At 47.2% G+C, this 24,088-nt stretch overlaps 1 protein-coding gene across 2 annotated transcripts in view; it reads left to right on the top strand.

Moving 5' to 3' along the window:
• Nucleotides 1-24,088, top strand: part of Lama3 (laminin subunit alpha 3) — a 233,592-nt gene that overhangs the window by 129,055 nt on the left and 80,449 nt on the right. For both annotated transcript variants that reach the window (XM_052155507.1, XM_052155506.1), the window contains exons 27-36: nt 277-421; nt 2,287-2,413; nt 2,542-2,681; nt 4,972-5,087; nt 5,957-6,168; nt 7,012-7,216; nt 16,927-17,071; nt 17,479-17,619; nt 20,574-20,735; nt 23,268-23,366. In XM_052155507.1, the coding sequence (XP_052011467.1) occupies nt 277-421; nt 2,287-2,413; nt 2,542-2,681; nt 4,972-5,087; nt 5,957-6,168; nt 7,012-7,216; nt 16,927-17,071; nt 17,479-17,619; nt 20,574-20,735; nt 23,268-23,366 (1,492 nt within the window). The remainder of the gene's footprint in view (nt 1-276; nt 422-2,286; nt 2,414-2,541; nt 2,682-4,971; nt 5,088-5,956; nt 6,169-7,011; nt 7,217-16,926; nt 17,072-17,478; nt 17,620-20,573; nt 20,736-23,267; nt 23,367-24,088) is intronic.

Raw genomic sequence — 24,088 nt, 5'->3', positions numbered from 1 at the left:
AAGAAAGTGTGGATAGTTTCTATTTCACATCCTTACTTTAAATTTTTTCTTTCTGTTTTAAATACCCGTGTTGAGCAGGTGCCTGGGCTGCCTTGGCCAGCAGGCTGTACCAGGACTGTTGTACTATTACTAGTATTATAACTAGTACTGTCGCTCCTTGTTTTCCTTGATGGGATTCCTTTGACACGGTGTGCATTCGAGGTCTGTTTCTTTGCCCATGGATGTTGTTTTTGTTGTGAGAATACAATCCTATTTTAAAGTGCTCTATTTTTTTAGTGCTTCCTGTGTCTCCCTGGCCCATGAAACTCCTCCAACAGCCTTAATTTTGGATGCTATGAGTGGGGGCCCTTTCTCTCCCCTGCCTCATGAGCCATCTTCTCCTGCAGACGTTACTAATGGAGTTACTCTGAAGGCACCACAGGTAGGAATACGCCACAGCACGAGAGTGTGACACCCCTACCCCCACCAGGCAACACCCTGTTTGGGATGCACATTTTCAGGCCCTGCTCCAATACATTTAATGGGAATTAGGGGAGTAGCTTTAATGGCTGCTACATTCTGATGAGGTCATTTACCAAGGTAGAGAAAAGCCACACGACTGCTCTTCAAAAACATGCTTTCCTAGTGGATCTGTCTATCTATCTATCTATCTATCTATCTATCTATCTATCTATCTATCCATCCACTATATCTATCTATAAAGATTTTTTAATGAATGTTAATTGAATCCAAATTAATATACGTATACACACAAAGTTGGAATCAACTCATTCACACACATACACATATACACACACACACTAAACAAGAGTCATACCCATGTATAGATTGTTAATTATAAGCCTTTTATATAGATTATTAATTATAAGCCTTTTGTTATAAGTTTAGAGCCAACTTTTGTTACAGGCTATAGATTTTAAGCCATATCTAATGAATTTACACATCACGACAGAGTTTATAGCATAAGCCCAAGCGATTTTTCTGAGAGCAAGCCACAGAAAGTGTGAAAACAAATGATTTTTTAAGAGTGGAAAGCAGAATCTTAGAGATAAGAGACTTGGGAATCATTTGTTCCTGTGGAGGCTCAAGGAGCCAGAGAGACACTGATGGCACAGAAGGGGAGGAAGAGCTAAAGGACAAGGACGGACAGGCAAGAACTCCACCTAGGGAGGGTTACAAGAAGCTGAGGAACTTTAGAAGGCAGGTCCTAGGAAGAGGCAAGCAACTCACAGAGTACGGACCATGGAGGGCACAAAGAGAGAACAGAAGAAAGCGAGGGAAAAAATGTCCAGAATGGTAGGGGGCAAAGCAGTGACATTAGTACAATTTTGATTGGTTACTAAGTTAATCTGTCTATATTTGGTGAGGACTTGAAGAATTTTGAAAACCAGCTTAGTTCTGGCCCTGTTGTCTCCTCCAGCTAGGTGTGCAGGGCTGAGTCAGCTCCAGACTCAGTCTCCTTTTCTGTCCAATGCCAGGACTGTTACTGTTAGTGGCCCATTGTTTGTGTCTCCCTTGAGGAACCTTGCTCATTTTCTTGGGAGACAGAAAAAAATTCATTACTAAGGTTTTTGGACCTGTCACTCAAACCCCCAAGTGGAGAGCATGCAGGCACCAGGATATCCTACCAAGTCACAGTCATCAATTTATTTAGCGCAGTGCCTTGGTGGGGCAGGGAAAAAATATGCTGCAAAGATCATACCATGCAAGAGATCTCACGCAAGAGATTTATTGGGCAGTGGGAGTAAAGACCACTTCTGTGAAAGAAAGAAAGACAGAGAGAACGAGAGAGACAGAGAGAAAGAGAGACAGAGAGAGATACAAAGAGAGAGAAATAGATTCAGAGAGACACAGAGAGTGAGACAGAGACAGAGAGAGACAGAAAGAGACGTACAGAGACAAAGAGACAGAGAGATATAAAAGAGACACAGAGACAGAGATATAGAAAGAGAGATACAGAGAGACAGAGAGAGGCAGGGAGAGATACAGAAAGAGACAGAGAAACACACAGAGAGATACAGAAAGAGAGACACAGAGAATGAGAGAGATGGACAGAGAGACAGGGGACAGGGGACAGTGCTATGACCACAGGGACCTTCTGAAGGGTGCGATGCATGTCACATTTGATGGTGGTGATGATGTGGCTGATGGCGCTGAGGTGCTGAAGGCAGCCTGAGGCTAACAGTGAGTTTTGGTGGAACCAACTATAGCAATACCTCGTGTCCTAATTATTCAAGGCTTTTCAGTTTTGGGTTTTTTTTCTTGTCCCCTCTTCTCCCTTCTTAGAGTCAAGTAACCCTGAGAGGACTGATACCACGCCTGGGCCGACACGTCTTTGTCATCCATTTTTATCAAGCAGAGCATCCAGGATTTCCCACTGAGGTGGTTGTGGATGGAGGAAGCCAGTGGTCAGGTGAGCAGCCACGAGCAGGCTCCAGAACGTCCCGTGCCGTGCCGTGCCGTGCCGTGCCGTGCCGTGCCGTGCCGTGCCGTGTCGTGCTGTGCTGTCCTTGCAGCTGTGTGACGCCCCTCCCTCCCCAGGTTCCTTCCATGCCTCCTTCTGCCCCCACTTACTTGGCTGCCGGGACCACGTGATCTCTGATGGCCAGGTGGAGCTTGACATCTCAGAAGCAGAGGTAGCTGTGACGGTGAAGATTCCAGATGGGAAGTCCTTAACATTGGTGCGTTCTGCTTGGCCTTTGGTTTGCTCCTTGGTCAGCCATTGTGGGTTAGGCTTCTGGCTAATACTTTCTTTAAGGAATTAAACCTGTTTATGGAAAAGTTGGTTTGCAGGAAGGCTTTTGTGCTTTATAAACCCATAAAGATTAAACCATGTGACAATCAAAGCTGGGAGGATAGGAACAACAGTTTAAGTGCCTGCCCATCCCCCCTGCTTACTCCTTGTCCCCACTGGTCCCTCTCGGAAGCTTTTACTGTCCTCATTTCTTTCTGTTGCTACTTTGTTTCCAACCCAATTACCCAGTAAAAGAAATCTCAGCTCAATCAGTAACAATACAAGCTATAAGCCTAGACTGGGCAAATCTCCCACTACACTACTCTATTCCCATCTGTGTTGTCCCATATAACTTGCGGTTTCTCCAGGACACGAGTTTCTCTTTCCAGCCTCTCCATGATCCTCCGTAGCTCCTCCCTTCCCCCCCCCCCCTTGATCCTTTTCTCCTCCCCCAAACTCTTAGCTCCTCCCCCTTCCTCCTGCCCAATCATTGGCTCAAGCCTTTATTTGAAAAGTTAAGGTGGGAGAAGGTTCACAAGGCAACTCCTCATCTGCAGCCCCTCTCAGGAGTGGAATTAGCATAAATATAAGCCCAGGGCTATCCACAACACATTTCTGTCACCCTCTGCTGTGCCCCATTCATGATTCTCCTTAACCCAGTGTCTATCTGAGCTGAGCCCCAGGTTGTACTCTGTGGCCCTTGTGTCATTTACTCATGGACAACATCCGTGCCCGTTGAGGCTCTGGTTTATGGGAGCAGCAGCCATGTCTCTGAATCCACCCTGGATCTTGCCTGAACTCCAGGTAGTATCTGACCACCAGGAGTGCCCTCTTATTCTGCCTGACCAGCTTCTGGGGACTCTCATGCTGTTTGTTTTGTTAAACCCACTTCCCTGGGCTCCAGATGCCTTGCTATGTTTTTTCCTGCCTCTCCCTGGTCCATCAGCCTCCTTCTGGTCCATGTACCTTGCTTTGGAATCCTCAGCCCCTCCTAGTTGCTGCTAAGTCATTGTTCATCCAGCCCTCCTGCTGTGCACGCTCCCTCTTCCCTTCTCTGACCATAATCATTCAAAAGCTCCCAGATACACCATTTTTGGCAATGCCAGCAGGTTTTCTTGTGTTCTTTTCTAGAATCTTCTACCAACTTTTATCAAATCCTGTTGACCAGTGAGCTTGGCTTACAGTTTATTCGCTGGTTCGTTAAGGATGCCTAGAGAGCCAGCAGGAGTTCACTGGCTTCTGCTCTGTGGTCCTCCAGTGCTCTGTTTATGACTCCTCCCCTCCCTGAGGATGTTATCATTCCAGAGCATAGGGTATTCATTTTATACCTGTGTGCCTAGAACACTGCCTGACACATGGTGCTCCGCAGATGCCTGTGGATGCCAGGAGAGCTACAAGCTAGCAAGCAGTTGTCACAGACACAAACTCCTCCTGCAGGGTTTGTGGGCACCATAGCTTGACATATACAGGTGTAGCACTGAGCTACAGTTATTCAGTGTGATAGACTGTGTTACTTTTCTGTTGCTATGATAAATACACTATGGCCAGGGTAATGTATAGAAGGAAGGGTTTATTTGGACTTTTGGTTATTCCACAGGATAAGCATCCATCCTGGATGGAGGCACAGTGGCAGGCAGTGATGGTGGCTAGAGCTGAAAGCTTACATTATGAACCATAATCAAGAAGCAGGAAGATGGAGTGGAGAGTGTATACACAAGCTAGGTTCTCAAAGCCTGCTTTCAGTGATATGCATCCTCCCACAAGGCCACACCCCCTAATCCTTCCCAAATAGTGCTACCCATCAGTAATCCATGAGCTCTATAGATCATTCTCGTGGAAACCACAAGTACCAAGTAAGCTTCAGAGGCAGGCTATGACGTTAGACTCCCTGCTGGTTCTGCAACTTCAGTTTGCCAACCTTTCAAAATACAAAGGGATGATCCCAGTCACCCCTAACAGGCCCTGCTCCAGAGACCTTGAATCAACTGCTGCTTGATCCTGCTATTCCTTATTCCTAGAAGCAGGTGCTTCAAGAGCCAACTGTGTTTCCTGTTTCCCAGTGATGCGATGTCCTCTAACCTTCAACCCCACCTCCTTCGACCTTCCTACAGTTTGCAGCTGCAGTTCCTTCCTAAGTCCCATCTTCTTAGCATTTGAAGACATGGTTTTTTCCTTCACTGGTTAGTCACAAGCAGGTCTGCTGTAAATCTAAACACAGGCCAATGGCTTTCTTTTAGGTCCGGGTTCTAGTGGTACCCGCAGAGAATTATGACTACCAAATACTTCACAAAACATCAGTGGACAAGTCCTCCGAGTTCATCAGTGCTTGTGGAGGAGACAGTTTCTATATTGAGTAAGTGTCATTTTGTGGGAGGGCTCTGGTTCTGGCACGCACAGGGCATGCTCACGTTCCCAGCCAGAGTGAGGTCTGGAGAGAGACTGGCCTGGAGTCTGCCCTCTCCTTACCAGCTAGGAAAGTAACAGTGAATCGGAGGTCTCAGGAAGGTGACTCTCTTGCCCTTTGCTCTTCGCTGATGTATATCTTAAAAGATGTCACACAGGGTGTCTTCCACTGACAAGGACATAGCCCAGATTTCCACTCACCTCTCTAGTGGGGACTTCTGTGTTGTCTTCACTCATCCCTGAGTGCTAAGAGCATGCTAGCCCCAGCACAAGCTCCCTGTGGAACCCAGGGCCTTAGATGCTTCTACAAGGAGCCAGGAGCTTCAGAGGCCCTGCAGACAGACCAACCCTTCTTGTTCAGTGACAGTGAAAGCAAAGTCCCCAGAGGCAAACCACCATGGGTGTGAATGACTTCTTGTCCACACCTTACTCTTCATCCTTATGAATGTCACCCAGCAGCGAAGGTGCCTCAGCTGCCTTATCTGTGAAGCAGACTGTGACTCAATTGTTTGGGTGGTCGTGAGGTTGAGAGAACATAATATCTTGTCCTCACTGTCTTCCCTCGAGCTGTAACTCATACACTTCAGAGTCCGTCCTGCAGCTTCTCCATCACCAAAGTTCCTTAGCCATTCCTGTGATGCAGATGTGGGGGGAACGGGGGCTGCCACTGGCTGAATGCCACTGGGGTTATGTTTCACTCCCTCCAAAGCTCAGTGATTGGTGTCACCCCAAAAGAAGCTACCAGGCGGAACTGGCCAAAAGGGAAGCTGGGGAGGGATGCACCCCAGGTTGTCACCATGAGTTATTTTGTTCCCACAGTCCCCAGACAGCCTCTGGATTCTGTAAGAATTCTGCAAGATCCCTGGTAGCCTTTTACCATAACGGTGCCGTACCCTGTGAGTGCCACCCTGCCGGGACTGCCGGCCGCCACTGCAGTCCTGAGGGTGGGCAGTGCCCTTGCCGGCCCAACGTCATCGGGAGGCAGTGCACCCGCTGTGCAACAGGCCACTATGGATTCCCGCACTGCAAGCGTGAGTGAGCACTGCCGAGCTTCTCAAGTGTCCTCTGGTCCCCAGAGCATGATGCCCGTGCATGGCGGGACTTCTCAAATGCCACCGTTTTACATACTCATTTGGGGCTGATGGTAAGGTCCTGATTCAAGAGATCTAGCCTGGGCCTAAAACTCTGCCCTTCTAATAAACATCCAGGCTATCTCATGCCACCTGCCTACAGATTGTACTCTGAGCAGCAAGGCTCTAGGCTATGAATATAAACAAACACAAATGTGAGTGTATATGGGAAGGTTGTGAGCAGCTCATTTCTAGCAGAAGCACTTTCAGGTTGTGTGGCCCAAGAAGTCTCAGCTCAGATAGGACATTCTCGGTCTCTTGGACATGTTACTCACTAACTTAGAAACCCTTGCAGTTTTACTTAAGAACCACTCTGTGGCCTGATGCCTGGGCCTGCCCATGCTGTAAGAGGCACAGGTATGCAGACAGAGCACCACAAGGGGACCAGTCTTTGTCTGAATAAACAAAACCAACCTCACTACTGCACAGTGTGCTGCCCCTGGGCCTGAGTGCTCTGCGAGGCTGGGGAATGTCTTGAACAGTCACTACTTAATGCCCTCTAGAACATTCTGACCATCAGGATAGATTACGGGGACAGCAGCCCAGTTGGTTCATGCATATGTAACCTGGAGCCAGTTACTCCAGCTGCCCCTCACTTGCTGGGACTGGTTCAGATCACCATGGGCAATGATGTCTATATGGAACGGAAAGGAAAACATTTCCCCAGACTACTTGGGAACTTATGGAAATTCCCTTGGTTTGTGTAGTCCGTCTCTCACCCAGCATCTCTTTATCCCTTGGCAGCTTGTAATTGTGGCAGACGCCTCTGCGAAGAGGTGACAGGGAAGTGTCTCTGCCCACCCCACACAGTCAGGCCCCAGTGTGAGGTCTGTGAGATGAATGCCTTCAACTTCCACCCTGTGGCCGGCTGTGACGTCTGCAACTGCTCCAGGAAGGGCACCATTGAGGCGGCCATCTCTGAGTGTGACAGGGACAGTGGGCAGTGCAGGTGAGCTATGATGCATGTGTGTGCCAGGTCCTGTCATGGGATGGCAAGGTGCCATCTACACACAGTAGTCCTTGTCATTCTTCTCTTCCCGCCTGTGCACCGTGCTAGCTTCAGGGTGGAGCTTCCCAGCAAGAAGAGATTTTGGGGGGTGGATTGGTTGGTCCATGCTGACTCAGGGCAGCCAGGCAGAAGCAGCCTTGTCCATGTCTGCCAGCATTCTGTCACAGGATTGTACTGTGTGCCGTGCCTCACTGCCTTGATGGTTGGCTTTGACTGTTTCCACATGTAGAATCATCTGGAAAGGAGCTCTCAATATAATCTAGACAATCTCTCTTGACTCCCTTCCCAGGTGATTCTAGACTATGTCAGTTGACAAAATTAACCATCACAGGCCTCCAAAGCAGGAATTGTTGGGAGTGGGGAATCAGGGAGAGCTGGCCATCTTCAGGGACCACTGTGGGCACAGCACACATTAGACAAGAAATGGTGACTGCATTAGTTATTTGTTAAAATGCCCTGGCAAAAGTAAATTAAAAGAGAAATATGTTCTCAGTCTGGAGACACAGTTGATTATGACAGGGAAGGCAGGGTGGATAGATCCTGAAGTGGCAGAGCCTTCACATCTATAGCCAGGAAGCAGGGAACTGGTGTCTGCCATTGCTGGGCCTGCTTTCTCCCTTTCATTCAGTGCTCGGGGCAGGGGGGTTCACACCTCATTTAACTAGATAGCCTATGACCTACATGCCTAGGTGACCCCGAGTCCTGTCAGTTTGACGATCAACCACCAGAAGGACAAAGTTCTCCTCGAATATTGCTGAAGGGTTTGGCTGAGCAAGCTAGGCTCCCACTAGAGAGTAAAGACCGTGTCACCTGTTCCCAGGTGACAAGTTTAATCTCATCAGAGCTGGGAAGTAGCTACAGGGGAAAAGACTAGGATTCAGAACCCAAGAAAGGGCTGGGGGAAAGCTCAGTTGGGGTTTTATAGCAGGAAAATGAAGCATCCAGTGTATAGGCCAGCCAGGCTTATGCAAGAGAAGGCACACGATCAACAAGGAGACAGGATCAGCCCAGATGTCTGCAGTAGAATGATGGACTGAAAACACCAGTGCATATACATACTAGAATTTTATTCAGTCATAAAGAACAGTGAGCGTATAACATCTGCAGGTAAATGGACAGAGCTGGAACATGCAATATTACATGAGGTGACCCAGGCTCAGACAACAAGCTGCGTGCTTCTTCTCATATGTGGGTCCTAGCTTGTGATGCTTGTGTGAGAGAGACAGGGTATGCGTGGAGGTCATGGATCACGGTGTGGGCCATGGAATCTGGGCGGGATGGGATGGGAAGCAAGGTGGTCAGAGAGAGGAGTGGGGAAAACAGCAGAACAATGGGCGGAAGCAGAGGGAGGGCAAGAGCCAGGCAGGGTTGCATGAGGAGGCTAAGACTGGCCTGGGGAGGAGCCTCCAAAGAAGTTATTGTAACTGCCTGCACTTACATCGAGCTGGTTACCTGGGGGGAAGCTGGAGATGTATGGGAAGGCAGCAAAAAGAGATGGAGACCAAGATAACCCTGCTATTCAAGGTCTCAAAGTTTAATGAAGAACTCCCAATAGTGATAGGCAGGGGGAAAGGGCTGGAAGCTTCGCAGCAGAGTCAGTTCAGTTGCTCCTCAGGTTGTTAGTGTTTCTCAGGAGACCGCAGGTCCTTGAAGAACAATAGGCTTCACCTTTGTCTGAGCCCTCCACCCTAGGCGGAGGGTATTATGGCTGACACAGGACTTCCTGCTCAAAGGCTGGGAGGTGGCATGGCACCTCAATAAGGCTCTCTACAAATTACGTATGGAAACACTGTAAAAAAAATCAAACACCCCTCTGGGACTTTAGATGTTAACTACTAAACAAAAACGTACCATCCAACCTCTCGCCCTCATACACCGTGTATGGATTGGGGGCTGGGCTGGGATGGGCCTCAGCAACCCCGGCTTGAGGGCAGATATGTCACCATCCTGTGGCTGCTCTGAGTGAGGGCAACAAGAGTGATTTACTCTCCCTCGGTTGAATTGGCAGAAATCTGAGTCCAAGGAGAAGCTCCGAGGAGAACCTGGTTCATGCCCTCCCCTTCACTCCTGGGGCTGGGAGCATTCCGTGGCTGGGGGACACACCACCAATCTCTGTCCCATCACCACATGCCATTTTCCTCTTATGTCTCTCTACACAAGGCGCTTGCCTCTCCGTGATTATCCCTTCTTTGTTTGCTGTGAGGACAGCAAGCAGGCCGACTTAATATCCAGCAAACTCTAGGATCTTAATTACATCTTAACTACAAAGATTTTTTTTTCCCCCAGATAACAGCCCATGGCTGGAACTTGGGATTAGAGTCAGAATGCCTGCATGCACCTTTGGTGAACACAGTTTGGCTCTCCATTGCAGCAGTGGTTCACTCTCCAAGAAAGAGCCCTTGACCTCGCCTTCTGCCGCTGCCTGGTGCCTGCCAGCTCCTTTGGGTGGGGAGATCTTGTACGGAAGTTGAGAGAAAAAGGAGTCATGAACTCTCCTAAGAGTTTGAAACCACAGCTATGAGTCCTGCCTGAGTCAGCTAGTCAGTCAGTAATCAGGCATGGGCCTCTTGGGGATGTCTGGGCTTAATCATAGGAACTGAGATTCAGTGTTCAGACGGGGAGAAAAGCCAGAGCACTCAGTTAAACTCTAACTGTTGGTTAGAAGAACCTCGGAGTTTCCCAGTTCTGCTGACACAGTGGGGAAAGAGGAATTTGAAAAACTTAAAACCAGCTAAAGCAGCAGAGATGATAGATGGGTGTGCCACAGTATTTTAGGAAAATATCCTGAGAAATTTTAACAACCCGCTCTCAGCCAGGATAATTTAACTGACTAGAAGTTTCTGAACTTAGGAGCACGGATTTCATGCTTATATGATAGGCATTCTACCCGCTGAACCATCTCCCCACTCTCACGGATAATTTCTGTATAAAATGTGGCAGGAAGGAGGACTATGTTTGGCAATACCTAAAGTCCAAGCATAAGTTGGTGATTCCTGGCGTTTACAGCCACAGGGGAAAACACATCATTTCTCAGCAATGCAGGGCTCCCTGGGACCCCTACAAGCAACTTCAAACCACAGCGTTTAAAAGTTAGCATTGGCCCTGTATTTTCTGCTGACTGACTATAAAGTTTGCCCCTTCCACCAAGTCAAACCATCACAGATACTAATCTATTTTACAATGAGTTACTAAATAATTGTAACCATCCACAATGCTCAATTTTTCTACTATTACAAATAGTGCAGTAATTTTAGTGAATTTAGGAATAACTTACTGAAAACCTAAAACTGAATTTTCAATCTATTATTATCGTGGAGTCTATCATAATAATAAAAATATTATCTTATTATTCCTAGAAGGCATAGAAAAGGTCTCTCCACCTTCCTGAGTCCCAGTTCTCAGTCAGTGCATGAAATGAAATTTGGCAAAATCATCTTTGACTTTCCTTCTGAATTTAAACTTATTTTGTTGCTCAATCTTTGATTGTATCAAGACAATATTGCATCAACTCTAGCCTGATGTTTTGGGCAACCCTGAGAGACTGCAGTTCTGACAGTGTGCTGTTTGGACACAGTTCTGTTATTTTGTAGCAATATAAGCAGCAGATGTATAGATTTAATGACATAGGATAGCAAGAGAAATAAGTTTTCACCTGCTTGAAGTGATGGAAAATGAATACTATTTGACTCTTGAAATGCTCCAGAGGGTTAAAAATATCCTCAGAAAAACATTTGTCAATCTGTGGTAGATACAGGCAGCTGGGATCCTGCTTTTAGAAACTGCTGTGTTGGGATGAAGTAATAAGATGTCCCTCCACCACAGAAGTCCCTCCACCACAGAAGTCCCTCCACCACAGAAGTCCCTCCACCACAGAAGTCCTCTACCACAGATATCCATCCACCACAGATGTTCTCCACCACAGATGTCCCTCCACCACAGAAGTCCCTCCTCCACAGATGTCCCTCCACCACAGAAGTCCCTCCACCACAGATGTTCTCCACCACAGATGTCCCTCCACCACAGATGTTCTCCACCACAGATGTCCCTCCACCACAGATGTTCTCCACCACAGAAGTCCCTCCACCACAGATGTCCCTCCACCACAGAAGTCCCTCCTCCACAGAAGTCCCTCCACCACAGAAGTCCCTCCACCACAGATGTCCTCTACCACAGATATCCATCCACCACAGATGTTCTCCACCACAGATGTCCCTCCACCACAGAAGTCCCTCCACCACAGATGTTCTCCACCACAGATGTCCACCCATCACAGAAGTCCCTCCTCCACAGAAGTCCCTCCACCACAGATGTCCTCTACCACAGATGTCCCTCCACCACAGATGTCCACCCATCACAGAAGTCCCTCCTCCACAGAAGTCCCTCCACCACAGATGTCCCTCCACCACAGATGCCCCTCTAGCACAGATGTCCCTCCACCACAGATGTCCCTCCTCCACAGATGTCCCTCTAGCACAGATGTCCCTCCACCACAGATGTCCCTCCAGCATATATGTCCCTCCTCCACAGATGTCTCTTTACCACAGATGTCCTCCACAGATGTCCCTTCTTCACAGAAGTCCCTCCACCACAGATGTCCCTCCACCACAGATGTCCCTCCACCACAGATGTCCCTCCACCACAGATGTCAGATGTCCCTCTAGCACAGATGTTCCTCCACTGCAGATGTCCCTCCACCACAGATGTCTCTCCACCACAGATGTCCCTCCACCACAGATGTCCCTCCACCACAGATGTCCCTCCACCACAGATGTCCCTCCACCACAGATGTCTCTCCACCACAGATGTCCCTCCACCACAGATGTCAGATGTCCCTCTAGCACAGATGTTCCTCCACTGCAGATGTCCCTCCACCACAGATGTTCAGGTGTCCCATGTGCTTTTTCCAGTCTTTTTTCAGAGAAGCCTGTTGGAATTATAGCCATCTCAGCTGCTCCTCATAGTGATCAGCCAAGTAAGATGCAGGAATAAAATCCCAGAAAAGATTTGGCATTCTTGGGACAAAAGGGTTTCCAGACAAGGCTAGCAACTCTGGAAGGCAATTCCTTTGATGACTAATCAAATGATAGGGGGCAGGTGCCAGGCAATATTGTCACCAGGGAAGATGGGGATTGGAGGGATCGCACACTCCTGTTGTCCTTCATGTCCTGTGGCATCTTTCTTTCATCCCTGGAATGACCTGTCTCAGGCTGTTTCCCCATCCCCAGTCCTCAGTGAGGAACAGTGCAGGCTGAGCTTACAGCAGGTTGTGTCCTGCCTCTGCTACTCACTGTTCGGGTGGCTGTAAGCAAAGTTCTCCTCCTCTCTGGCCTTCATTCTTCTGTAAAATAGGGACCCTCTAACCCACAGAGCATCCATGTATACGAGTGAGTGTATAAATATATATGTATATATACATATATTTATATCTTATATATAATTGTATATATTTATATATGCATACACACATATACCACACAATTATATATCATGTATAAACACCCTTAAGACAATGCCTGACATGCGGACATGCACTCGAGACCCACTGACTGTTAGTTGTTGGTATTGGCTGGGGCCGTGGCTGTCTGCTCCCTCTTCCTGTTCTCTGCTCCCCGAGAGCCACCCCTTCTCCTGCTCACCATTACCTCTGCTCCGGGAGCATTCCTCAGGTACACAGGCCCTCCAGATCCTCACTGGCTGTCCTTCCATTGTCACACAGATTAACTCACCTTGATGCTTTGACTGTCTTTCTCAGAACCATGTCCCTCAAATTTTCAGGGCCCTTGTATTCTCACATATATAATGAAAACTATTTTAAAGATGTTTCAATTTGATGTGTTTGCATGTGTATGCATGTGTCTGTGTATGTGTCAGCGTGAGTACATGTCCCTATGTGTGTGCAGGTGTGCTCAGAGGCTAGGAGAGTGTTGGCTCCCTTGTGACTAGAGTTACAGGTATTTGAACCACCTAACATGGGTGTTAGGAACAGAGCTCCAATAATTATGACTGAACAGGAAATGCTCACAACCACTGAGCCATTTCTACAGCCCCTGCTGAAATAGTGATTTTAATGATCTTCTAATGAAAGCACCCTCTTAGCTGATCTGAAACTCCCGAATTCTAAGGCAGTGTGACCCTCCATGTCTTCTTGTGCCTTTTAAGCCTTAAACACAATCTGCTTACCAATGACAGCCTCTGTCTCGTCTTTAACATGCTGAGACATATCCAGTCACATGTCACCTTCTGACAAGGGACAGACTCTCCCCCTTCAGGCCTGTCCTTCCTGCTGACTATTACCCTCGTGAAGTCAGGTTGGGACATCACTGGCTCTCCTGACTGCTCTCCTCCTTCTGACTTGTTTATCCACTCACTCAAGTAAGCAAGCAGCTAGCCCAGGAGTCTGGCTGGTGCCAAGGCAACAGAGAAGGAAAGGGAACCATTTTCTCTGACATCTGCTGACGATCTCTTAAGCTGGCTTAGAGTCATCCTGACCTTACACATTTTTCTGGGGAGACTCTGGATCCCTAATTTAATAGAAATATGCCAAGTCACAGTTTTTCTTGGATTTTAGCATCTGTTTCCTTCTGAATTCTGTCACTAGTACATAATGCTGGTCGTGAAGCTTGAGACATTGCTGATAAATTCAGATTTATGGTTCCTTCGTCTTTCAGAATCTGTAAATTGATGATCATACTTAACATTGTACATATTTATGCATACAATGTGATGTTTCAACTCATGCCTATGCTGTATAATGGTCAGGGCATATAGCATAAATATCATAATAAGCCTGGAAAATATATCTAACACTGCATTTTACCTATTGACTATCATTTTCTCAGCCCTCCTCTCTGCCCTCCCCAGCTCCCAGGAATCAGTGTTCCGTGTTAACTTCTATGAGAGTTACTATTCTAGATGTCATACATGAGTAAGATCACATCATACCTGACCTTTATATATGGCGTAATTCGCTCAGCCCAATGCCCTCTTGTTCACTGTACTCTACAAATGACAGGGTTTCATGGCTGGGTGGTATTCACAGCTGGGTGGTATTCCACTGCGTGCACACGCCACACTTTTTATAACTCATCCACCGATGGACACATAGCTTGGTTCTGGCTTTGGAGCTGTTGTAAATAGCAGTGCAGTGGTTGTGAGTGTGACTCTGTCTCTATGACACGCCACCATCGTTTCCTTTGCAGATGAACCTACAGTGTGGTTTTTGATGAATGCTTGTACTGGTTTTCACTCTATGTATACATGTCTTTGTTTTATTGCTTGGACTTTTTTTTAAGGTTCTGTCTTGGGTAATGTCTCAATCACATTTATGTTCTAATGAGGAAACCTGTATTAATTCATCACGACAGCTCATGGTGAGTGCCACGTTGTGTATGGAATGCTTTGGTGATGTGACTCTCCACACAGCATCAATCCCATCAGGATTTGATGAAGGGGTGGGTACAAAACCTTCCTCAGACTCCCATCATCTCTAAGCATGAGGGTCAGTCTTCCAGATAGTCTGGCCCACACTTACTGTAACTTCCTTCCATGTTTCTTCTGCATTTCCACCTTCTCGTAAGCTTTGCACACATCCACTTTTCCAGCCGTGAAAGGCTTCAATTCCTCTTCTGCTGCCTTCCAGTTCTACATATTCTTCAAGGATTTCATGCTGTAAAACTTACAGAAAGAATGAGATGCACAAGTTACAGAGATGCCCCCACCAGTTTTAAACACAAGCAGACTTAATATTTAGTCATCCTATCTCTTACAATATTACTTAATTTCTTACATGTCTGGGTCTTCAGCAAAACCGTGTGGAGGTAAAGACGAACTTGTACAGCTTTGTTCCCTCTTGTCTCCCCTGCCCCCCAGTACAAACATCATTAATTCTCAGATGGGTAAACAAATGGCATGCTAGACTTTGGGCTGTAGATGGACACTGGAGTTTGATGTGACCACCATATGAAGGGAACTGCAGTACTTAATAACAAAATGACAGCATTCTCCTGGTGCGTCTGCACTGGGCTGCCTGTGAGATGCCTCAGAGATACTTCATGGCCTGCATCCCTAGAGCTGCCCTGCTGTTCTCCAGCTGGCAGCAAAGAATGCAGCCCTCTTGCCTCTGCAGTGTGAGCCACAATGTGGGTTGCAAAGAGGCTCCTTGCAGAAATGTACAAGGCCAGGCTGTCTCAAGGTTGGCTTAGAAGATACTCAGTTTCTTTCTTCTTCCCGGTTGTCATGACACCAACCCAGACTTCCTTGGTTACTTGATATGACACAGGATTCAGAAGCTCCAGTGGTACAAACACTGTACTATCCTAGAATGCAGATTCTATGCTCTGCAAGTTCTGCTTAACTTGTCTTCCCTATCTGGGGTGGGCAGGGACCAGGTCCAAGGCCACTGCTCCCTGTTTGTGTCTCCCCTCCAGTCTTGTGCTCTCAGCTGCCTTGTGCATGCTGAGTGAACATAGACCTTGGCCCAGCGTGACAGATGTGATGGCCTATCGACCCTTCCACGTCTTCAGCTCACCAGGGTTCTGAAGTCAACAGGCGAGAGAGAGAGAGTGGAGAGAGAGAGGAGAGAGAGAGAGAGACAGAGAGAGACAGAGAGAGACAGAGACAGACAGACAGAGACAGACAGAGACAGAGGAGAGGAAAGGAGAGGAGAGGAGGAGAGAAAGGGGGGACTCTATTTCAGTTTCACTCTGTCTTGCCTGAGCCAGCCCCTCCTGTAGCTGTCCTGACTGTAACCTGCGGATGCCATCTCCCCCACAATAAACAGAGACTATAATGATGGTGCTTCCATCAGCGCACCTTCTTCTAGGTCCTAGGTTCTGCCATAGGATCTTGTTGTGAGTGGACCATGAATGGACCTGCAGGATCTAATATAGCTGAGCTTCGAATGTGAAATGTACCCTGTAGGCACATGTGTTTTCATACTTGTTTGGGAAGGTTGTGGAATCTATAGAAGACTCGGCTTCCCTGGAAGAAGTGGGCAGATGGAAAGGCCTCGAAGCTTTATAGCTCAACCCCACTTCTCGTGGGGTTCCTGGAGTCTTTCGTGACTTGACACCATGTCTCCTCCCTGTTAATCCTTTCTCCCTCAAGTTGCTTTTTGTGGAGGTGTCTTACTGTAGCAACTGGAAAAGAAGCCATGTGAGTGTCCAGGGGACAGAATTCAATCCAACACACCTGGATGTGGTTTCTAGGAGCTACAAGCACCCACATAGGTGCATATTTTGTCACATGATGTTTGACTACATACTCCTTGGTTTCTTGTTCAAAAATACTCAGCCTATCTAATCTGAGACTGAAGGCATGCACTGTACAAATTGTTTGGCACCAGCGTTGAGTTAATGTAGCCTTGGGACAGAGAGCTGCTACAGGTTTGCTGAAAGAAACATTCTGGACCTTGAGATAAGGTCTCTTTCATAACAACAGTGCTGCTCCTTCCCCCCAAACAGTGACATGTGGATGTCAGCACCCCACACATAAGCTCTCCCTTCTGTGGACATCAGTACCTGGGACATAAGATCTCCCTTCTGTGGCTGTCAGCAGCCACTTCAGCCATTGTGTCTGCTCTATCACAGTGCAGGTGGCCTTTAGAACCGTGCAAGAGTGATGACAGGATTGGTTCCTCTGTCTCTGTACAGGTGCAAGCCTAGAGTCACAGGGCAGCAGTGTGACAAGTGTGCTCCTGGCTTCTACCAGTTCCCTGAGTGTGTCCCCTGCAGCTGTAACAGAGATGGGACTGAGCCCAGCGTTTGTGACCCAGGGACTGGGGCTTGCATGTGCAAGGTGAGACAGGTCATGTGCCTGGAGTTCTTCAAGGGAACTGACCTCTGATATGTTCTGTAATATGCTAGCATTTCATGCTGATTGTCTTCTTTCATAGGCATAATTGAAGGAAAGTTCTTCCTTATCCTTTGGAAAGGCCACGGACCCCTTCCCCTCTCCCTATGATAATCTGTTGATATGGAGTGTTTTCTACAGCATCGAGAGGCCCATAGCTTCCTTGTGATTTGTTCTTGGATAAGGACCAGGATTATTCACCCTGCTACAGGGTCCACTGGCTTATAGGTGGGGTTCACAGCTTAGTGGCCCACCGACGTCGTAGAAGCTGGGCCAGTTGCTCTCCTCCAGCTGCCAGTCTTCGTAGCCTTCTCAGAGCTGAAGAGTGTCTTACAGGACTTATTCCTCAACAGGAAAACGTGGAGGGCCCCAATTGTCAACTGTGTCGAGAAGGGTCATTCTACCTGGACCGCGCCAACCCAAAGGGCTGTACCAGGTGCTTCTGTTTCGGGGTGAATACCGACTGTCAGAGTTCACATAAGCGAAGAGCTAAGGTATGTGAGAGATTAGTCTTTGGGTTCTTGGCAGTGGCCGGAGATGCACATGGTTTTTGTACTGATGATTCACATAACCAGTACTGCCCTCCCTGTAAACAATAAAACTGCTTTCCCTCTCTCCTACCCCTGCCCCCATGATGACTCTGAGACTAATTATTAATAAATGCCTAGGCCATAAGCTTTGGCCCATTCCATTACTAGCTCACAACGTATTTAATCCATTCAAACTATTCTGTGTCTTCCACATGGTTAATTGCCTGTCCTCAGTTTCTTGTGTCCAAGTCCAGGAAAATCTTCTCTTTATTTTATCCTGAGGTCAGCTACCTGCTGGCTTACACCCATCTCCCAGAGCTCCTGGGTGAATCTTGCCTTTTATTCTATCCTGAGTTCTTCTATGTGGCCAGTCATCTCCACTCAGGCCGCATGCTTCCGCCGCTCTGTCGTCCCCTGGCAGATCGTCCCAGAAGCCTCTCTCTTCCAGCCAGCATCCCACTTCCTATTTCCTGCCTCAGCTCATAGGCCACCAGTTTTTTAGATGACAGGTGATGCTTGTAAGAGATTCTCTCTACACCTCACTGCCCCTTGGCCTCAGCGCTCACTCCACAGATAGCATCGTAATTGTTTCTCAGATTATTCAGGTATTTGATCAAGTGTCACATGCTCGGGATGCCTTGTAAAATAGCTCATCCTGGTTACTCTTTGTGTGCTGCCCTTGATGTCTCCATAGCATTTGGCCCTTATGCCTTTAACTTTAAGCATTATTCTTTCCTTTCTTAATCGGTACAGTGTGAGCTCCTTAACACTTACCAGGGCTTAGGACAGGATTTGGCATATGAATTATGCCCAGAAAATAGTCATTCAGTGAGAGAATTTGTTATATTGTAAAGGATATGATAAAGTTTCTAGACGGACATCTGGATATACAGACCTGCAGGGTGAGGGTTGGAAGGTTCACAAGCACACTAATTCTGTCACCACAAAGTGACATGCGATGTCCTTGAGACTTCCCACCCCTGAGGAGCTCTCCAAAAAATCATTTATTGTCTTCATAGAGTTCCCATGATATAGGCATGGTTATTATCTATCATTATCATTATCCATTGCTAATTGACTGGTAATTGGCCTATGGGAGGTTAGGGGTGGCCTGAAAGTTCTATTCCTCTACACACCTCCTGGTGGTCTCCAGTTCCCAGCCTGAGGGTAACTAGGGAGTCTGATAGTCAGCATCTCACAAGCTGCACATGTCATGTGGTACACACACATACACATATACACATGTCTGGGTTCATATGTGTGTGCGGATATGCTGTGTGCATGTGCATGTGTAGAACAGATGTTGATGCTGGTATCTTTCTTTATAATATTTCACCATACATATTGATGTGAGCTCTCTCTCTCTCTCTCTCTCTCTCTCTCTCTCTCTCTCTCTCTCTCTCTCTCTCTCTCTCTCTCAAACTGGAGCTTTCCAGTTCTGCCTCTCTAAGCAGCCAGCTTGCTCGGGCCTATCACATCTCTGCTTCCTGAGACTTGGGATTTCAGGTGAGCTGCCCTGCCCACCCAGCATTTATATGGGCTCTAGGGATTCAAACTCTGATCCTCCTGCCTGTGCGGCAAGCGCTTTAGTCTCTATGCTATGCCTCCAGCCCCACAGAATATGTAGGTATGATGATGACAGCACATTCTTTGTTCTCCTTCTATATTCTTTCTGTTTTACTTTCTTTCTCAAATATTTTATCACATCTTAAATTTGCCTACTTTAAGTGCAGTGTGTGTGCAATGTGTGTGGTGTGTATGTGTGCATGTGTGTGTGTATTCATGAAAGGGTGTATGTATATACATGCTGAAGCCAGAGATCAATGTCAAATGCCTTCCTCTATAATCTCCACCTCAGTTTCTGGGCTAGCCCCTCACTGGCCAGGATTTTGCAGAGGCTAGACTAACTGCTACCCTCTCGCCTTCATGTTCCAAGCACTGGGACCTCAGGGGCATGTCACCTTTTTATGTGGCTCTTGGAGATAGACTCATGCTGCCATGCTTGTGAGACCCACGCTTTCCCAACGGAGCCCTCACTCTAGCCGTCTCTGTCCGCTTTTTAACTTCATAAAACTAAGACTTTTATCAGCTCTCTTAGTCCATGAACCAGGAGCAGCATGTGCACTGTTTTGTGTAGTACTGTTTTATACGTTTTACTGCTTCCTGAATGGAGGAGCGACTGGTAAGTGGGAAAGAATTAGCTTGTAAATCTGTTCTGTAGCCTCCCCTCTCATCCCTCATGAAGCCAGGAAGCGTTATCGCCAAGCTATTCCTCGTCCCGTCCTTACCCTCTAAATAGAGCAGGCTTCCTTAGTTACAAAGGGAATATTTTATTTTGGTTACTGTATTCCATAACACATTTTTAAAAAATGTTACATTTTTAATGTTGTTCTAAACCTTTTTTAAGAATTAAGCTAATCATTGACAATTTTATACATGTGTAGAATGAGTTCTGATTAGTCCTTCCCCTCCCTCCTGCTCTCACCTCTCTCCCACCCCAACCTATCCCTTTCATCCCTTCTTGTCCCTTTCCCAGATCAATGGCCCTTGGTCTTGTTAATCGTTTAGTTTGCTAGGGTCATCTCTGTGATCGTTGAATGGCAATCGCCATTGGAGCCTGACTGAGTCACTGCTGGTTACACAGCTACCGGCAGTGACTCCCTCTTTTCGTGAATCCATCTGTAAGACATAGTTCACCTGTGCTAGGAAAGCCCCTGAGAGCCCCCTACACCCTTATTTATGCGGACCCCAACTTCTAAAGATTGATTTACTTATGACTTGTGTATATGTGTATGTGTGTGTCCCACATGAGTGCGAGGCTCCTCAGAGAGCAGAGGGGGTGACCGGGCACTGGAGTTGCAGATCGTTGCAGAGTGATGTAGCCAATCACCCTGAAAGCCACAAATACTGTGCTCTAGTTTGTAGACATGATGGGCTGGCGTCTGGAGACAGCAGATGGGGTTGACGTCCCCGTGTCCTTCAACCCGGGCAGCAACAGCATGGTTGCAGATCTGCAGGAGCTGCCGCCCTCAGTTCACAGCGCATCCTGGGTGGCACCTCCATCCTACCTGGGTGATAAGGTAAGGATGGTCTGACGTTCTCCTGAGTTCTCTGTGGCCTCAGCTGCCGCTCAGTACAATTGTCATTTCCTCAGAGGGAGGACGCATCTGGAAGTTCAGGTAAATGACATTCAGAAATAAAGTTAGGCAATAATGAAGACGGTGCCCTGCCTCCTGACATGTGGGGGGCCGAGAAAGGCTCTCATGTGTGTGCTCCACATATGCTAGTTCCTAGAAGGGAAGTCCTCCATGATGTTTTTCTTGATTTGTGCTTCCTGCCAAGGAATTCTCCTCTAGGGAAACATAAAACCATTTAAATAATATCTGTTGCCAATGGGCCAGGTGCTTTCAAATGCTCTACTGAAAATTCTTTGTTTTAAAGTAGAAAGGCTCCTTGTCAGGAGAAGACAAGCTGAAAAGTGACTCAAGATTATTTGAAGAAGCACAGGACCTGTGGAGTTTGACCCACGAGGCAGAACTGGGCGTGCTTAACGGCACTCCCCAGAATCATGTATGCAGGATAAGTGAGCGCATACATGATTAGGGCAGAGCATGGCCATGGTATGAATATGGAAGTTCAGGCCCTGTGTAAAAGCATAGGCCTCAAGTTAGGCAGGACAGGGGATGTGAGCAAGGGTAGGTTACCCGAGGCCCAGCTCATGGGGTGTCATTAGTTCGTATTTGATATTAAGTGTCAGGGTATCTGTGGAGGTTCCATTATGTAGGCAAAATTGATGAAATTATCAGCCATGGGGAATCAGTGTTGGCTCCAGGTCTCTAAATCTGAGAGAAGAAGCATGAGCTCTGATATTTCCATTGCTTCTCTTGTATGACCCTCTTTGGTCATTTGTTGCTGTGCAGTAGTTGCCATGTTGAAGGACAGGCTGCCATGTTGTGCAGTTTCTGCGGGTCAGGGATCCAGGAGTCAATGGCCCAGAGCTTCCTCTGGGTTTACAGACAATGTGTTATCCGGGGCCAGGCATCGCGGAGCTACAAGGTCCACTTGCTAAGGCCCCTGCCATGCTTGCTAATAGACTCTTGTACTTCGCTATCTCTGGCTGGAAACTCCAGATCTTCCTCACATGAGACCTTCCTGGGCCACTGGAGGAGCCCTCATGGTGGGGTGGCTGGCTTCTGCAAAGTAACTGAGGAAGGCGAATGAGACGGAGAGAGTTAATGAAAGAAATTAAGACAGAAGCCATGATCTTATAGCCCAACCTTGGAAGCCATGGATCTCATTTCTGTTTTATTCTCCTCATTACGTTTTAGAAACGAGTCACTGAGCCCACACTCAAGGGGAAAACTAAAGCTTTGCTTCTGCATGAGTTGCTTCCCTGTTACTGTGATAAAACACCATGACCAAAAGCAAGTGGCCATAATGGTGGGGGGGACGCATGATAGCCTGTGGTTAGAACCGGAAGCACATCTCCTACCACAGGGAGAAAGCAGAGAGGGTGCTGGAAGAGAGCAGGGGCGTGAACTCTCCAAGCTCCTGCCCAAGCCTTCGCTTCCTGAAAGTCCCACAACCCTCCAGTCAGCACAGCAACAGGGGACCAGGTGTCCAAATACATGAACCTGTCGGGGACATTCCTAGTTCAAGCCACTACGGCTCCTAGAGAGGACTACCAGAATTTATGCATGTGTTTTAAAAGCCACCCCAGCCCATCAGAAAGACTATTCTTAAAATCAATGAGATGAGCTTAGTGTTCCTTGGAGATGGCTCTAGACCCTGCGAAGACAGCTCTGGACGCTTGGTCAGCTTGCAGGTCCTGTGAGAAGCTCCCGTGCACTAGGATCCCAGAGCCTCTCCTCCACTCTCACGTGGAACAGCGTCTCACTCCTGCGATGTGACGTTGCCCATCACTACTGGGGTCACTCCCCACCCCAGCTGACTGCAGTAGTGGGAGAGGCCAGGCAGAGGTGAAGGAGTTGACAGGAAACTGCGACCATCCTGTAGCTCTGAGGTAGTAGGTGAACATGGCTTCTCTCTTCAGGAAATTTATAACAACATAGGCAATAGTCACCATCTGCTTTCAAGGTTTTTTTTTTTTTTTTTTTGAAAATTTATTTTTAGAGACTTATTTTGCAATGGATATACCTATTTCTCCCAATGAAATAATAGTCAACATGGGATGGAGAAAAAAAAATCTTACTTGTTCTAGTATGATTGGTGTTTTTCCTTTTAAATAAAAGTACATTCTTAATTTTAAAGAGTTTTTATTTTTATTTTTTATTTATTTGTATGTTTTGCTTATATGTATGTCTGTGTGAGGGCATCAGATCCCTAGGAACTGGAGTAACAGATAGTTGTGAGCTGCCATGTGGGTGCTGGAATTGAACCTGGGTCGTCTGGAAGAGCAGTCAGCCACTACAGTCTTAATTATAAAACACATGTTTGCATTAATGGTTTTCAGGAATGTAAAAATGGCATAAAGCAGGAGGCGGTGGCATGTCCTTAGTCCACCGTCTGGAGAGCGCCCAGCTTTGCCATGCATCCTGTCAGTGCCAGCCTGGTCTGGTCCAGTGTAGCTGATACTCTTCATTCAATTTCAGGTATCATCATACGGTGGTTACCTCACCTACCAAGCCAAGTCCTTCGGCTTACCTGGAGACATGGTTCTTCTGGAAAAGCAGCCAGATGTGCAACTCACCGTAGGTATTAATTAAGGCATGGCCTGATCAACAGGAAGCAGTGGCTACAACAGAGTTGTGCAGAACATTAGATTGATTTGTGTCTGATGTTTTGAAGACTAGCACAGAAGGTTTAGAGTGCACAGCACATCTGCCCAAAGGATTCTTCCTTTCCACTTCCAATGTCTTTAGCTGTGTTTCACCCTTAAAACTGCCTCATGTCTTATTATGGTTTTATCTTTCAGTTAAGTCTGAAAAATGATTTGAATAGGGGTGCTCATTCTTCGTGGCCCCCCTGCAATACAGGACAAAATCCCTGGAGTATGGGTCAGGGAGCCATAGCCTGAAGCCAACTCGGTTTCTGCTTAAACTGGAAGCAGGGCTGCTGGAGGTGGAACCTGGGGCCCACACTTGCTGTGCAAACTCTCAAGGCAGAGGGCTTCTGCGTGCTTGGTGGAGCCTTGTCTTCAAACACTCCTGAGCTATATTTTGCTTTGACCAGTAAACAAAAGTATTGAATTGTTGTAGTGAACCTTAGAAGAGCACAGTGAAAATTAAGCAACAAAGATTTTAGACTTGCGTTAGGAAAAACTGTTGTGTGGTAAGAATACTGTCCCAGCGGGGCAGGCTTTCTGTTTTGTGTTTTACAGCAATCTCATAGCTAAAGCTACTGCTGTATGTAATTTTTACTGCAGAGGATTTAACTGCATATACTCTTAGAGTGTGCTGGGAGGTAGTGATCA

This window comes from Apodemus sylvaticus, chromosome 13 (genome assembly GCF_947179515.1).
Source record: "Apodemus sylvaticus chromosome 13, mApoSyl1.1, whole genome shotgun sequence".
NCBI lineage: Eukaryota > Metazoa > Chordata > Mammalia > Rodentia > Muridae > Apodemus > Apodemus sylvaticus.
This window is presented reverse-complemented; position numbering and strand designations above follow the sequence as displayed.